This window comes from Hyposmocoma kahamanoa, unplaced genomic scaffold (genome assembly GCF_003589595.1).
Source record: "Hyposmocoma kahamanoa isolate Upper Pololo Valley unplaced genomic scaffold, ASM358959v1 202, whole genome shotgun sequence".
Taxonomy (NCBI): Eukaryota; Metazoa; Arthropoda; class Insecta; order Lepidoptera; family Cosmopterigidae; genus Hyposmocoma; species Hyposmocoma kahamanoa.
This window is the reverse complement of record NW_020653726.1, coordinates 7,542,622-7,561,021: the sequence shown is the minus strand read 5'-3', so window position 1 is coordinate 7,561,021 and position 18,400 is coordinate 7,542,622. Positions and strand designations below refer to the sequence as shown.

The window sequence follows — 18,400 nt, the reverse complement described above, 5'->3', positions numbered from 1 at the left end:
GAATCATACATATCTTGGTCTGCAATATGCAACCGAAAGTAATGTAGGTAGCAGAGAGTAACTGTACCAGTTGATTCGAGAGGACTATTGAACACTAAAATTGGATCAATTGGGAAGAAAACCGTGACCTTTCATTTAAGAAATAGAGGTAAGTTCTCCATTTCTGTGTAGCCGTGTATCCACCTAAATTGTGTCGGTCTTCAATATTTACGCGTATTCTACATGACTGCATCGTTAAGCCACACGAAGAACCTACCATATCACTCGTCGATGACCTTGGGACCTTGTTCCTGACTACACTTCTTCCAGCATTAGTATCCAGTCTTTTGTTTTTGAGAAAAGGTATAATTATGTAGATACAGTGCTAAAGGATTTATGTAAGTATATACTCACGATGGTAGTATAACCACTAACTAGGTACAAGTATACTTTTATGTATTTAATGAATATTAGTATAAAGTTAGAATACTCAAAGTAATTATTACTTACTATGTTTATAATCGACATAACTACTATTTAATTGGTATACCCTGTCAGGGAAATTCACAAATCTGTAACATAATAGGTGATTATAATAATATTATAGAATATTTAGTTACAACAAGGGTATGCCGTCGCAAAGAGGGTACGACAATATACATGCGCCCCGTGTCAGTCAACAACAGTTTGCGCGCGCACGCTCTTGGAGCGAGCAGTGTATTTTTTACCTTCCAGTTACGAGCGACAAGCCAACATTAGTATTGATCGGGCCTCCGCCGCGAACGGCGAGGCGCTCTCGAATATGCGATAAGAATTAATGCCATATACAGTAAACCTGTGTCCATAGTAATAACACCTTCAGTACGGTTCTCACATAACATGGAACAGTGATGGATGGCTGAAATCCTTAAACAACGATTAGTGACAATGTCGAAGGCAAGTTTTTTTAATTTCTTAGTTGACGAAGTGATCATAGCAATTGTGGCTGCAGGTAGATGTTAATATCATTGTCAAGGACGCTACCGATTCTTTTAATTTGAGTTTTCAGGATATTGAGTGTTATGATTGTCAAATATAGTTGCAACCATTGTAACAAAATGTTCACGTTATACGTAGTTAAACATAACGTGGTACAGAGTAACAAGAACCAAGTACCTACGTACTTAGCTACTATGTTCTTGGGGGTAGGCACTTATATACCTACATTAAAAAAAATTAGTTTCTCAGTATCATGTTGAACTGAAAAGTCACGAGTAAGATACTAAGGTGTAATGTTTTAGTTATCTCGTAAAAACATATGTGTTTGTACTTGCAAACTGAATTGAGCGGACTCCTGACACGGAAGCATGAATACTCATATCTTTGATATAGGATTAACATGTGGAGAAAAGCGGTGGGAAAAAAGATAATTTGTGGACAGCAGTGATATATAACATTACAATAATAATAAATCGGTTCGTGATGCTAGCGGCACAAACAGCCGACAGGCGAGCATTTGCTTGCGTCATCCAAGCTGCACGCACAATTATCTGTACCCCATGCCATTGAACCACTTTTTTGCGTCTCATTTTGCCCCGTGTCGCCAATAAGATCAATGTTCCATCAATGAACTTTTATTCAATTATATTCAGAAGTAAGTTTACGTGACCAATATGTTATTTAATTATATATATTATTTTTATTTATTTATTATGTATTAGATTTCTTTTGTATGTGCTTAGTTATAAACTATGCTCATTATTAGCAACTTTAAAAAAAGTTGTATTATACGAGGAAATGTGAAAATTTATTGGTGAATTAGTTTATGTGGTGAAATGATCAATCACGGTATACCTACAAGTGGTATTTATACATTTATTTGTGTTGGTATCAATATGTAGATAGCTTTAACCATCTATCTATGACATCAATTACGACTTGTGTTTTCTTCGTTTCCGACCGCGTTAATAAAATCATTATAACTAAAAATTATAACACATTTCAATTAAATGTAGCTATCAAACGAACGAGTAAATGTTTTTTTAGATCTTCAATTTAAATTTTGCAAGTTGACTAATGTTCTTATGACATGAGTAAGTAAGTAATTAAGAAAACAATCAACAAATATGCAAAAATAGTTATTTGGTATACCTATTGTCAATATACAGAATACCTACATAACAAAAACATTTTCGTTCGAGTCACGATCACCGCTGTTGTTGGTATTGACTATTAGTTATACCTACTTAAACGTAACACGTTATATATTTATCTATGTTATGTATGTAGCAAATTGATGGGCACCTGCCTACTCAAGACAACTACAATTTTAACGCTGAAATACATGTTCTAGGCACCGTCATTTTGAATGGTAGGTATATATTATCTTCAAATTGCTACATAGCATAAGACTACCTGTTGACCCTGTGGTACATCGCCTTATTTTGTTATGCTTAAATTACTGTCCTGGGTGGCCATTGTAATTTTAATGTACAATAAAGAATATTTCATTGATTCGATCTTTGGAACCTCAAAAGATGGCAAGTAGCACTAAACTTTGACTTCCTTCAATGGAGGTACCAATTTATTAAATTTTAATATATTACATAAAACATTAATGCGTGATGAATATCACAATGTTTATTTTTTTAATGCACACACTCATAGCTCCGCACTAGGGAAACCCTGTATCGCGGGTGCCATGGACACACACATAGACAACCACAAATTACACCCAAACTCACTAGAGAAATAAATGTAGGCCATACAAATATTTTATTGCTCTACTGTGTTCAATATTTGTGTTAATAATTACACAAAACATGTTTTCGTCCTGAGGTTTTGCTTTGATACTATTGCAAAAACCGCATCCCGTAACTAGAAAAAGATGTAACTAACTGCGTACCTTAGTCCTAGTGTTTGGTAACCAATGTGTTTGTATCATGTTAACATTCCAACCATGGCCTAAAATACTTGTTTTGGGTTTTAAGAGTCTATCGACTCTACATCAGCGCGAATTCATATTTTTCCCGAACTACTATCGGTCATTTTGCTTGGGTCGGGCGACTGGCCTTACTTCAGAATTAATTTTTTACAAACGAAATCAATGCCATTTGAAAAATGTATATCCTATACTATACGTGTTCTATTTAGTTTAGTTGATATTAAAAGAATCATTGGTAGGTAATATGTAAAGTACTTATAATACAGCGGTGTTCTTGTAAAATTTCGAGGAATTTTGTTTTTTTTCTAACGTGAAAATTTTTAGGAATCGTGTTTTCACACCATTTATTAATCGGTGTATATTTTCAATTTTACTTTATATTTTTTCCACAGTGATTGATTCAACATTTTCACTGCTATGTCGAATCAACCAAAGCCATTTGAGGTTGTATGGACTATTTGAAGTAGGTATTCGATTTATTGTTAATGCTATCAAAGATAATATAAATTCGAGTGTAGACTATCTCATTATTGAGGCGATAATCTTAAATGCTCAGGTCAAATATTATTAATTGAAACTGCGGTTGGGCAACATAAAGAACGTTCACAGCATAACGCTTGACATCATACTCCAAGGGCATTTTAGTTCGTGTGGTTCATGGAAAGGTCTTATTGACTTTACATACATGCGTGTGAATCGCGGTACACTTGGTATGAGTACTTTTTAGACATTCTAGTGACTGTATTTGTCATATTTTGCAAAATATACTTTTTTATGATATCAAGTGACGGGACGAACAAACCGTGCGTCTGGTGATAAGCGACACACCTACCATAACACTTGCCATGAACACATGGGGCACTGTCACTGCGCCTGTCACTCAAAGACATAAAGTCTCATGTGCCGGTAATTTCACCAGCACACTTAACCTTTCAAAACCGGAATGCAGTAATGCGGTTCACATTACTGTTTGGCGGCAGAAATAGATAGGGACAGTACTTCCCTGGACGAACTCTCACAAGGGGTTCTACTGCTACTAATAAATACTTAACTATGGTAATGCAAGAACGTAGCACGTGGACGACTTTTGACGACCTCGCCTCGGTGGCTCAACGATTTGCACCGTGGACGCTGCCGCTGAAGGTATGACCAATTTGGGAAAATTAACTTTTCTAGATTGGTTTTAGTCTGGGTGTTCCCGGAAGTGCCTTGGACTGAATTCCATTGCTATGGTACTCATAGTACAGGCATTTAGTGTGGCTCTTCTTGTGTTGGCTGTTGACCGTAACCGATAGACTATTTTATTTATATTATATTTTTGTATCGACGCAATAGCTTAGTGTAACACTAGGTTTTGTAGTATAGATAGTAAAGCCAGTATTAATAAAAAATTATTCCTCCTATCCGGAAGGCAGTGTTTGTTGGACAACTACATACTGACTTAAAATGTAGGTAAAAATCGTAAATGCGAATTAAGAGTAGCAGACGAGGTCAAGTATCGTCGATAAGAGATTAAATGATTACAAATTTTTACGAGCACTAATCTAAATAATGTGTTTGCACGATGTATCACAATAGCGTGCCCTATATGGAATGACCAGTTAGGTATGTTACGAACTGCTAACATGTCACTGCAGCGCTTCCTTTCTACGACAGAAACTAGTTTTGCTTTCAGGTAATATAGATTGATTATAAATTGCAATCACGAAATGTTTCCCTTTTGTAATCGATACGACGTAAGGTGTCGTAACGCGAGCGGGTTTCGGAACAATCGTAGATACACACGCAAAAATAAAGCCTTGAATTTTAAAATTGTATTGGAATGACCAGAGAATTAGTTTTTACAGACCTGTTACAAAGCAATAACATGTGAATTTTTGTCGTGTATTAAAATTTGCAATAGTACACGCACACGGTCGAATACAACCCAAGGTTAAAGCGGTTGATATGCCAGATAAAAAGTTAGCTCGAACGGTAAGTAAATATAAATAATTCTTGTTTAAAAATATTATAATTAGCAATGTAAATATTTCGGTTCGACATGGAGCATAGCATAATAAACAGTTGGCATCTTCAAAATAAATACCCATGTACATATGTACAGTCGATGCTTTAAGATGCTTGATACCCTAGTCGACCTTTTGGTTCTGAGAGCCTTATTACTTAATCAACAGAAAAGTTTTTAAGGTATTCCAGATTTTTGGTTTAATCTTGTATTTATGTAATTAATGTAATTAAAGATAAGATTGGCTTAAAAAGTTTCTTAAGAGTTGATGCAACCTTAAATGGCTTTGGTTGATTCAGCATAACAGTGAAAGTGTTCAGTCTTTTTTCTTTCTATTTCTATTCTGTCACTTTGGAAAAAATATATAGTAAAATTGATAAAGTACACTAATTACCGTGTGAAAACACGATTCCTAAAAATTTTTACGATAGAAAAAAACACAAACGTTCCTCGAAATTTTACAAGAAAACCGCTGTATTAAATATATAGCGTTTTACTTTACATATACCAATGATTTGTTTCACATCAACTGAACTAAATAGAACATGTACCTATCGTATACGATATACTATCCTATGCGTACTTTATACGACAGTTGTGCCCTTTTTCGTTCCAAGAGCAGAATAGATCCAATTCAGTACGGGAAAAATTTGAATTCGAGCTGAGGTAGTATCAACTCTTAAAACGTCATTCGATAATGATACAATAAGGAAGTCATATAAAAATTAATTATACGGCTCACTGGTTAAAGGTTAAGTTTGTTTGACACCTTTCTTCACACTGATCAATTCAGAATCAAATAGACGGTTAAGGTGTCAGGTATCCTAGGGCATTGACTGTACTAAGTAGTTTGTAGATTCCTAACATAAGTAGGTACTTGAAAATGAAACTATTTTGCCGGATTTAAATCGCGTATATTTGTTTTTTCAAACCAATCGACGTCTCGGGCCCTTTACAGGACCCATGGTCACGGTTGACTGAGGTGGTACAGTCTTCAACCAGTTATGTCTAATATTGATGCAAACCACCCTATTTTACGAACAAGTCTGCAGTCTGCGAGCATGTCATGGATAAACCTATACATTCATTGAAGTTTGACAAACCCCAGGACCTTGCAAAAGAAGACCGTTATCTACCCAGGATGCTGCGAGAGGCCATTGAATTTAAAAAAAAACATCCTAATTTCAACAGGGAAGATGGTTTCTCCGTACCACCAGTTTGGGATCCAGTATTTCCTCTAATGAAAAATCCCAAACAGACATAACTACTATAGCAGTACTAATTAATATGTTTTAGTTTATTTTAATTTCTATTATTAATTGATAATAAATTGATCTTAATAAATATTCATTCAATAAAATAATTCGTAAAACATAATGTAGCGTAAATTGGAATGTTTTCTTTGTAAAACTAAAAATAAGGTATTTAATTAATAACTGTTGTAACTACAGTGCCAAAATTGGGTGGTTTGCATTAATATTAGACATAACTGGTTGAAGACTGTACCACCTCAGTCAACCGTGACCATGGGACCTGTAAAGAGCCCGAAACGCCGGTTTCTTTGAAAAAACAAATATACGTAAATCCGGAAATAAAGTTTCATTTATTATGTGTAACAATCGCGAAAACCTAAGAACTCGATAAGTACTTTAATTGTATTTCTCACACGGTATTATTTGAGTTTTGAATTAAATTTACATTCACTCTGTCTAACCACCACAGTTATGTACAATCTTGTACCTAGTCACAGGTCAGATCTTCTGATTACCAATGTTTCCTTTACTTCTTAGACAGAATGAAGATCTAAGTATCTATAGTCTCACACCATATATTTTCCATTTGATACGGTTTTAGGTCTAGATGTCATTGGTAAAAATTTACTTGATAGTATGAGTTGTAACGGAAACTTTTCAGGCTCACATTTAAATTGTCATTGAATAATACGAGCGCATTTATATCTAGTTACTTCACTATGCATCTTTTTAGGTACTTCATCGCTCTACGTTCATATGTTTTAATATTAAAACAACATAAAAAATCAAGACATTCTGAAAATATAGAATAGTAATTCCTAGTTAAAACATTTATTAGACCAAAATATTGGCTAAGGTACATGTCACTAACTTGACGATATTGTGAAACAGATGATTATCATCCAATTGTAAGAAAATATTTTAAAATTAGTTTATTAATAAATAAATTAGTATTTAAAGAAACGTGGCAATTTGCGCAATTAATGTACTCATGCCAAATTTCCAGTAGTTTGCTAACTGACCTAGTTCGTTGTTGCGCTAAGAATACTAGCAGTTCACTAAGCGACTTTCATACAATAACTGCCAGATTATATTTTTACTCATGTAAGTAAACATTAATTTGTGTAAACGCCTACCGACCTAAACAGTTTACAGAAATGGAGCTGCTCTTTCTTAAAAGTATACCTAAGTTTGATCGACACGTTCCTGGTGTTTGAAAATTTATCTTTTGGTGACGGACTTTTAAAAAAGCTCCGATTAGGTTAAAAGGTCGAGGATCATATGTAGATAAATGTGCAACAAATGACGCTTTTAATATTTTATAAGAAAAGTAAATCATGAAGTCGAATTAAATCGACGATGCTTCCTGCACTTTGCGGACATATTTAAGCCATTGGAGTTACAAATAACAACCGGTCTGACTGGATATCAGGTATTAATAAATAACAAACAAGCACTTCATCTGTAGCAAATTTTGTATAATACGAATTCTAGGAAGTACGTTGTAATTAATTCATCGATCTTTAAAATAATAAAAATATGAAAGAATAATAATTAGATGAGACTTATTTATAGATAGAAGGTAGTCTTAATTTGACTTGTGTTCTAAATGTAACAAATTTTTACAGCATTGTATATTTTAAAGACGAAAATAGTTCACAAAAATTTTTGCTTTATCATGAGGTATATATAATAACGACGAACTCAAGTTAAAAGAATGTAAGAATTAACGAATATCAAGTTAAAAGTAGTAAAATCTTGTAAACAAACCATTGACTTACAATTATATGGACGTCGGGTCCGCGCTAAAAAGTGTCCGAACTTATAGGGCGTTAAAATCGTATACAGAGCGTCATTCACGCTTTAGTCTTCGTTTGTTTGACTGACAGCGAAGCAAGCAAAATTAGACAGTACTGCGATGACATTACAATTTAAAAGCTTTTTCATATTCCTTTACATTTTTTTCGTGGTTTTTGTATTAGACCCGTCGTCCATTTATTTGTAAGTCAATGAAACAAACAAATATATTCACCTATTCGAATTTATCGATCAATTTAAAAATTAAGCGCTTGTTTTTTATGCTACGATTCTGTGGCGTGACAGTCTAGTAAGCTTTGCAAATATATAGGAATATAGGTAGGTATCATTATCTAGGTACGGCTTAATATTTTTGAGGTGTGCCATTTAATATCGTAATCCATGTTTCCTTTTAATTTCACTCACATAATCTATAAATATTACTATACGTATAGATAACGTATGCTTCAAACTATTATTTAACAACACGGTTCATCAAAGTATATTTTCAAACACTGCGAGATAATTATATAATTTACTAGCCAAGGTGCATACTGTGTTGTCGATTACGTAGCGATGAATCTTGATTTCTTTATGATAATTTATGTGTTGACTGTCGAAAGATGTTTTTATAAGTTATTGACAAAACAGTTACTTAAGAACAGATCCCAATTAACACTCCTTCTCTGAACGTTCTAACTGACTTCAATACTATTTAACACGATGAATGTCAGACGTCGCAATCACTTTCTATTTTCATTAGCACAAAACTAGTTTCCTATACTTTCCATCTAATGTTTACTCTTCATCCATCGTATTGCCTAAACGGGCTATTATATGTATATACTCGTACATATAATAGATTTACAATAACACTGTCCGTGTCGTTTCAATCCGATCCTACTTGTTACATTAAAAAAATAAATAGGCCAGGAACAGTAGTAAACTTGGAGTAACTTTATTCCTATCTGACAGACTTTTTTTGCTATTTGTCTACTTTCACGTTTCAAACAGTTAGTTTGTAAAATAAAATAATACTTTCACTTCACAAATTTGTTATTGTTGAGACTGGACGTCTCCATGGGTGACCAGCCGACAGACTGCCCACAAATACAGACGCACTAGACTGACAAGAATACAAAATTGGACCGGCTTTTTTTTGGACAAAAGACGACAAAGGTATTATCCGGATCTACGATTTTTGACAGTGGCGGTGGCGCCACTGTCAAAATATATAACATTTTATCTTATAGATAAAATGTTAAAAAATCTCACAAACATGTAATGGTGATATTTTTTGTGACTGGGAGAATTAGAACCCTTTAATAAATTTTGCACTCTTTATTACCTATTAGGTAATAGTGCCTTTTTCATTTATGTGACGTAAAATTAAATACAGTAAACATATAATCAGGAAAGACAACAGACAATCAAGTTTTAATATCGACTAAAGGATATGATATAAATCAACTTACGATGTGTTCAAAAACTAACTGGGCGTTCGATAAACCAACGTGCGCTGGATGCTTGATGCTGTATGAAACAGGTTTTTTTTTCAAACATAATTATTATGAATTTGGCGCCCCCTGAGATAGCCGCCCGGGGCATGATCCAGATCTAGGTTCGGGGTTGCTGACTAAAATTCTTACAAGACGACTTCTCCTGTTCTGTAATTTGTTCAGACCGACCGTACACTTATTAATCTTATTTGACCTTTATGCACTTGCTATGATATTTCGTAACTTAAATTATGTACAACGTTAGACTTCCGGACCCTTCCGTTACAATTACATATGTGTTAATAGAGATAATAGAGATAACTCTAAACTATATTATATGATAGCACCAAGTACAAAGTCGTGCCGTTGACTGTTCTTACTGGTTCCGCAGTATTGTAAATTTTCACTCTGATCTGTAATGTAGATAATTTCGAACTTTATCTGAGTTATCAATAGCCTCTGCCAATCTCACATAAGAATCTTTCGTAACAGTAAATTTTGAAATATAATAGTCACTCCCAAAGTTTTTCAATTTAATAGAGCTTAAATTACGATGACAAGTTATAAATAAGATCAAGTGTTGTTCTTGTTAAGTAGCGTAATAAACTTTTTATCCTCGTTATAACTACCTATTCAATGCGTTTTTCCCCGGGACGTTCACACGTTCTATACTACGTTCTATACTCTCAAATAGTATGTCATATAACGGGAAGATGAAGAAGATAGGTTTTTACGATATCACTAATTGAAAATTCTCACGAGTACAAAATGCAATAATAAGATTGTTAGATTTCTAGACATCTAGACATTAATCTTTTTGGGCCTCTGAGTTTAACCTTCGTGTCGTATATCAGGCTCTTATTCACCTAAACTTCACATTATTATGTGTCCACGAAAAAATTATAAAGATATGTCATTCTGAATAAAAGTATAATATTAATAATTTTGTCGATGCCTGGATCTCGGATTGAGTAATTAATATTATTTGCTAAATGATCATAAACTACATTTTAACAATTGTTTAGTAAGGAACACAGAAAAGAAGTACATCGAATGTACTTATACGGCGGTGGCAGAAGTAGGTAGGTAGGTACCTACGTGACTTGGAAAGAATGGTGATGATCAGTCAAGACATGATCAGGGGGTCAGTCCCCTAGGTAGCGGGCATTGTTACTCGTATAAATACTTTTACGTAGAACTCAAGCTATGATAATAACATATTTTTTACTGAGGTTAACAATTTACAATCAGTGCATATACCATCTTAGAAGTAGAGATGTATAGATACATTTATGTACATACACAGAAATTGTGTGCAAAAATATTATTTTGTAATAACTAAAAAAAAAAAAAAAAAAATAACAGGATTAAAGTCATATAAATATTATTCCTAATATAATTATTTTTTATATGTCTTCGTGGGCGGTACAAACCAGGAAGATTAGGTAAATAAGCGCTAGAATATCCGATCACTACTTATATTGTGTTCCTTACATTCAGAAAGTACATAAACAGGTAAGCCCTTGGTTGTTCCTGATGACGTCATGAAAATGATCTCAGGTCACGCAGGAGTGCGTCAAGGTTGCAACATGGTTAGATTCGTTCATAGATTAGTTTGAAATCGTGATGGTTTTTCCTGGTATGTTGTTATTTTCTAGATAATTACAATAACATTTGTTTTTGATTGTACATAGAAACTTTTCAATTTGTAAATATGTAAAACGCAAGTGCATACTTGTTTTTACATCTACTTGTATTCTATAGGTAGATATATTTATTATACGTGTTCATAACAAAGCATAGTTTGCAAATGTGGATTGTCTGAATTATTAAATACATAAGGTACGTATTATAATCGATAAATACATACACATACAATCTGTACCACTTAAGACTCCTAAATTGGGCAATCGACCAATTATGACAGACGACGAATTTCGGTCTCCAATTTCAAAGGATTTTTTACCGATCCCGATACCGATCGCAATGGCGTTGAATTGATCCATGTAAATAATAGTATTTTTTGCTACACGTAAAATCAATAATATTCGTACAATATGGTAAGTATAAAATATAAATTACATTCCTGCGTCTAGTTTAAATACAAACATACAAAATTTCAATTTTAAAAGAAACGAATTTAAAATTGACATCTTGCGTGTGTTGTCGTATTGTTTCTCTTTGGACCTACAGGTGTTATATTCATTACTGCACATTAGCATCATCAGTTTTTATTAGATCATCGCACTAAAGGTTATCATAATATAAACACTCAACATCATCTTCATTAGCATTCTATATAGAAAATGAATTGTGTCCGCAATTACAATAATTGATCATGATTGCACACTTGAATTATGCCACTTGCACTGCACCACAAAGACAATTAATTGGGCATAGCGTAGGTATCAATCACTTGTGATTGTCAACAAAACATTTTTGAGGGCAGTAGAACTGAGTAGAGCGGTTATACACTTTTAGCAGCGATGCAGTAGCGATACAGTCGCTAATCGTCTACCTTTTAAGCAATGCAAACGCGATGCAAGCGCGCGACTGCATCGATACAGACGCGCGATTGCATCGCTACACTTGGGGTGCAGCGATTGCATCGATACAATCGCGAGTTTGTATCGATGCAAACGCCTATAAATCGCAAGTGTAGCGATGCAATTGCGCATTTCAGTTTGCATCGCTGCTAAAAATAGTCGTGTGTAACCACTCATAACACTGACGTTTGTTGCCGCCAGATTTAGCAAAACACACACAAAAAAGATTAGGGCCAACTGGCGCTGGTATTTTTACATTGTATTGCAACTACATTGTGTATTCATATTTTTGAAAACGATATGGCTAAAATCTAACAATCCTAATAGCCCACAAACCTAATCCTAATTGTATAATAATGTCTAATAATAATAATATCTTTATTAGAGTCGATAACTAAACTTAATAGAGATAGTCAAATATTGACCTAATATCATTGTTTATTGTGGCTTTTCATCCACTCTACTTTTTCCTAGTTTTTACACAAATAGGTATATGTATATGCAAGTAAATTGATTTTTAATGGCTTATCGATAGCTATCGAACTTGAAGATGAGTGATGTGCCAAGACTTAACAATATTAAATGCTTCTTTCTTAAAGGTAGGTATAAAAACACCTTGAGATTATAATAACAATCACCATAATTACGGCAGATATTTATCTTCGGTTACGCACAATAGCCTGTAACATATTAACAGTTACCGGAAAATTGTAAATGGCCTTCTTTGAACAAAATAGATGGAATAACACAGGTTTTTCATCTATCACTAGCGTAAAGTAATTTTAAAACTGTTTCATCATTACAACCGCAAAATAAACAGTTAACTGTCGGTAGATTTCGTTTATATCCTGCTTGTAACCGAGTACTTCCTGGCGTCGTTCATTAATCGATTTGTCTTTCCGACTTTTCTTGCAATTAACCCTGTCATTAAACGTTACGTATAGCACACGAATCGAATAGAGTGTCATGACTGCTTCGTAATAGGGACTATTATAACAAGGTTATAATATCCGGTTGAGCATTTCATGTGTTACTTGGTCGCAATTTGAGATATAAATAGTAATATATAATGCTTTAATTCCAATAATATTTTTTTATAATACCAAGTGACGGGACGAACAAGTCGTGCGCCTGGTGGAAAGCGATACGCCTGTTCGTAGCACTTGCAGTGCCGCTCAGAGCTTTAAGTCAAAGATCTGAGGGGTACTGCCATATGTCACTGCGCACGTCACCATGTATCTGTAATTCCACCAGCACTCTGATCCTCCAAAGCTGAAACGCATTAATGCTCATATTGTTACTTGGCGGCAGAATAGGTAATTTCTAATTTATTAATGCTTTCCTAACGTCGAAGTGTAGATAAACAACACGATAGACATACCTTTTGTTTATTTATAGAGATCAAGTGGCATAAAGGCATATCTTGGGTTTTATTTTTACTTTACAGTCTGATTAAGTTCATTAAGGAACTTAGTAATTCTGGAGACACATATGTTCCGATGCCGTTTCTAAGTCTATTCTTCAAATCGTTACAATAAACTTGTAGTGAATAGGTCATTAAGAAATAGACTATCTTATCTATAGAGCGTTAACTTGGCCAAACAGTCAAATGATAAGACATTGCAAAACCTTACTTCGGTTGAGATAAGCAAAACTATTGTAGCCGGTTTTTGTTACGTAAAATAGGTAAACCAGTTTTATAACTCTTTTAACGATTGTACAGTGCTACGTCAAAATCAATCAATCAATTATTGCATATACTGAAAATAAATGAATAATTACACAAAAACTCAATTAAAGCATGAACAACCGGCAGGTTTACTGCTTCAAGCTATTTCTCCTAATGTATTTCGAATTTCGTTTTTATAATGCTGTATGACGTATAGTGAAGTGAAGGAATAATCGGTTATTTGTTTTTGTGGCATGCCTATATTCGGAATTCTATTTATGAAAGTTGTACAAAAAAAAAGTCAATGTGTATAACTAACTAAGTATCATAAACGTCGAGTACATTGTTTAATAATTGTACGTACTTAAATAAACGATGATGTGATACTAAAATAAAATATTTTTGTTTTGTTTTGTTTTTATCATTAATTAATAGCAGAAGAGGTCATTGTGAAAGAGCTTGTCGAGGGAAGTACTGCCAATTTACCTTAACTATTTTTGCCGCCAAGCAGTAACGGGGTTCCGATTTTGAAGGGTAAGGGCGCTGGTGAAATTACCGCTCAACTTATCAGAGTGGCAGGCAGTGCCCCTCAGATCTTTGCGATTTAAAGCTCCGAGTGGCACTGCAACTGCTATGGAGTATCGCTTGCTTGTCCCGTATCATGAAAAAAAGATAAATAAATGATATTGAAAAACAATTGGATTTTTTCATTCTGCAAACAGATAAAGACGAGTCTGGACATTATTGGAATTCGCTTGGGTGGAGTGTTTATTATTTATTCATAAAGTATTTCCGTCCTCATGCATAACGACTAAGTACCTGCATTGCCTATCTATGTACTTATAGGCATTTCTCTGTGAAGCGTTGCGCAGCATGCGGATAGCGCTATGTATCGCAGATACTCGTTATGTGCTTGGTGTGGTAACTTAATAATTTTATACATCTGGGCATCAAATTACTAACTGATTTACTTGAGCTGTGTTTTGTTTTAAAGTAATTAGTTATTGCGGTATTTAAAATAAATAAAATATTATAAGATTTTATTAACCGACATAAACAAAGAACATTCTCAATTCGACCGTATGTTTTCATCGTATGTATGTTACGCGATAACTCGTTCGGCATTTGTGAACCGGTTTTGATGATTCTTTTTTATTGGAAAAAGGTACCTCAGTAGTGGTTCCATTTAAACTTAAATGTATATTCTACCTCTAAGGGTGGCAAACTAGGGGATGAATGACTTTTGAGGTCGGTTTTTTTAGTACTCTGTACTGAGAATATGTTAGAAGCTTTTGGGGTATTTAAAAATAATCCTCTGGCAACATTGGGGTAACGCAAAATCATTCTTAAAGTGCTTTTCCACCGGCGAGGAGAGACGAGACGAGGCGATGCGAGAATTGAAATCTCGCCGACCTATTTTCACTAAAGTTTGCCATCGCGAGCTCGCGCGAGTACGCGCTATGGTTATGGATAGTGAAGACACAGTGCTGTTCAATTCGTCTAGCGATAAACACACGGCTAAAGTACCATGTCACGCAAATTCTTATTATTAAATATGTTAACGGAAGAAGAATCCGATGAAGATGCTGTAAGAAGAAATAATCGTAAGCTGTCTGTACCCTCTAAGATAAAATATATAAATAAATAAAAATAAAAAGAACTTTTTCGATCTTTTCATTTCCGATGATGCAATATTTTAAAAGTGATTACATAATTATGATAAAATCACAATCCTAATCGTGTACATTTTAATGCAATTATAAATTATACAACATATATTGTATAAATATTTACGAAAATGATATGGATACATGTATGACACCAGGACTATAAAATTAGTAGTAGTTTATTTATTATTCTCTGAAATAAAAGTAGGTATACCTTTTTTAAAATGGTGTCGTGATTACATATTTTTGAAAACAGCACAAGGTACATTTTTTGAAATATCTAATATTTACATAATTTTGAAAATATGTGAACGTTTACATATCAATGCACGCGACTGTATCTCACAATCTGGCGATTGACATTAATAGCCACCGAAGATGCACTAGGAGAGAATTGATATTTTGCCATACAAATTTTAAAAATCGTCTCGCCTCGCCTGTGGAAATACACCATTACACTGCGTAAAGTCTTATGATTAGCTTAAAAGCATGTACATGGATTATTAATACCTAACGATAAATAATAACTTTTCGAACGTGGTACTTTAAAATGTAGAGAATGGTTTCTTCAAGAAAACCAGCGTAATGAAGAAATTGGGTGTTATAATGGGTGCTAATGAACACTCTACGGAATCAGGCTGAGAAGCGCCATTGAGACATTGAATCATTAGGCTTTACATTCTTACTATTGTTGTTCGTGACTTTGCGCTCTGATACTTGCTGTGTTCTATGTATTTTTACGTTCTTTTTATTAAGGTTTTCTAACATTTCATGGAAGCGATAAACTTGGTTTTATTCGGATGTAATAACCTTCTGCTTTTGTGTGGCATGCAGCTAGTAGCTAAAATCATCCAGCTAAATAAAATGTCTATACTCAACATATTTGTCTAATCAACGTATTCTTGTAATTCAGATTTTTGTAAAATATTTTTGTATGTAGTGAAATTTGGTGACTTCTACGATAGACCTTTACACTTTATAAAAATTAAATGTTTTATTGGGTTGCGAAGAAAAAATAATGTTATTAACTTGATAACCATGCATGCACTTGTAGGCATGCAGGGTGGAGGTGGCTAGGGCAGTGATTGTATCAACATTGCACTCGGTGCCTTCACATTCGGATTTCACTTTCCGTTTGACATCAGGGCACCAAGTGTCAATGGCCAGATTTTGTACGTTTGGTATTCTGTTTCAAGGCAAGAGTAGTAGCTTTCCAGTGACTAGCTAGCCATCGAGATACTTATGAACTGACATTGCAATTTTTTTGGTATTCTGCTCTTCAATGGCGCATCGATGGTACGTCGATTGTGTACTCTACTAAAATTATATGTCATTTGAAAACTAAATTGCTCACTAAACGAGATAAAAATTAAGCTGTGCATAATAATTTTCATGATACTTTTAGCAGCATCGATCGTTAGTGAATGAATGCCACCACTGCTGCTCAACTACCATTGCAACAAGATTTTAGCAGAATAACAAATGTCATAATTGCAATATAATCTCAGTGGAGTCTCAACGGAATTGCAATGATCCAATGCCCAGGTGGAGTCATATGATTCTGTCTGTCACGTATTTAAAAAAAAAATCCAATTTTACTGTATACAGTGTGTTACGCAGCCAGTTTGAAATAGTCTACGCCTACTGAACTATAATGAAGAGATTAAATTAGTGCCGTCGTAGGAAACCCCGCTAGTTTAATTAATTTAGTGTTCCGTAGTCGTTTCATAACACGGATAAGCGCTGCAAGCTACAAATGCTAGGACAGAAAACCCGCTTACATAAAACGATTTTGCCACAACATAAACGGAGTCCCTTTCACCTGACTCCGACTTTTCGTGATATATCCATACCGATAGCCGACCGTCTTCATCTACTTGGAATGGACCTGTCGTCCAATCTGAACTTCGGCAGATACATTGAATCCATGGCCAAAAATGCAGCCAAGAAGCTTGGCATCCTTTCCAAGGTGAGGCGTTACTTCACACCGGAATAGTTGCTTCAGCTGTACCAAGCACAAATCCGGTCGTGTATGGAGTACTGCTGCCACTTACGGTATAGCTCTGCTAAATATCAATTGGCCACCTTGGATTCAATAGACAAGCATGCTAAGAGATTTATAGGTGACTCGGATTTAGTAGAGGTGAAGCTGCAGAGCCTTGAACACCGCCGTAGAGTTGCCAGCTTATCGGTATTCTACAGGATATATCACGGAGAGTGCGATGGAATTGCATCATTTGATTCCACCTTCCCCTTTCCATCATTGGGAGACTAGACGTGGGCAGGGGGTCCACTCCTCTGTTGTGGATATTCCCCGGATTCGCACGAAGCGTTTCGCTTCCACATTTGTATGGCGAGCGGCTAGGGAGTGGACTTCCCTGCCTGCAGATATGTACCCCGAACGCTATAACTTGGACCTTTTCAAGGCGAGAGTGAATAGGCATTACTTAGGTGTGTATGCTACATCCTCGATCTCATTGTCACATTCCATCAGGTGAGATGGAGTTCAAATGCGCACTTATTTTTTATATAAAAAAAGTCTATAATCTCTACTTCAGGACAAAAGTCTACTTAGAATAGTCGGAGTCGTCATTATGAAGAGCTGAAATATACATATTTACATGTACAGTAAAACATTATTTTTCATTCCGCAGTTAGACTTTTTTTATGTTATCAAGTGATGGGACGTCTTCATCCCGCTTCGTTCGTCGTGCGCTTGGTGTTAACCGACACGTTTGTTCGTAGCAGTTACAGTGCCGCTCAGAGCTTTAAATCGCGCCTGTCACCCGAAAACATAAATTGGCAAGTCTCAAGTGCTTGTGATCTCACCAGCACCCTTACCCTTCAAAAGCGCAGTAATACTCACATTATTACTTGGCGGCAGAAATAGGTAAGGCGGCAGTACTTCCCAGTACGAACTCTTTCACGAGGAGCTCTTCTGCTACTAATTACTAAAAGATTGAGTAGCTTTCTACTTTTATGAATCCTATAGGAAAATAATTGAAATGTCTGATATTAATTTATGTCCTTTTTTAAACCCTAAACCTGACCAGTTTCGCGCA

General features: G+C 34.9%; 1 protein-coding gene across 2 annotated transcripts in view; it reads left to right on the top strand.

Moving 5' to 3' along the window:
- Window positions 1-751: 751 nt before the first annotated feature.
- The window catches only part of LOC113226795, a 97,379-nt gene continuing 79,730 nt past the window's right edge, over window positions 752-18,400 (top strand). For both annotated transcript variants that reach the window (XM_026459548.1, XM_026459549.1), the window contains exon 1: window positions 752-915. In XM_026459548.1, the coding sequence (XP_026315333.1) occupies window positions 874-915 (42 nt within the window). In that variant the 5' untranslated portion in view covers window positions 752-873. The remainder of the gene's footprint in view (window positions 916-18,400) is intronic.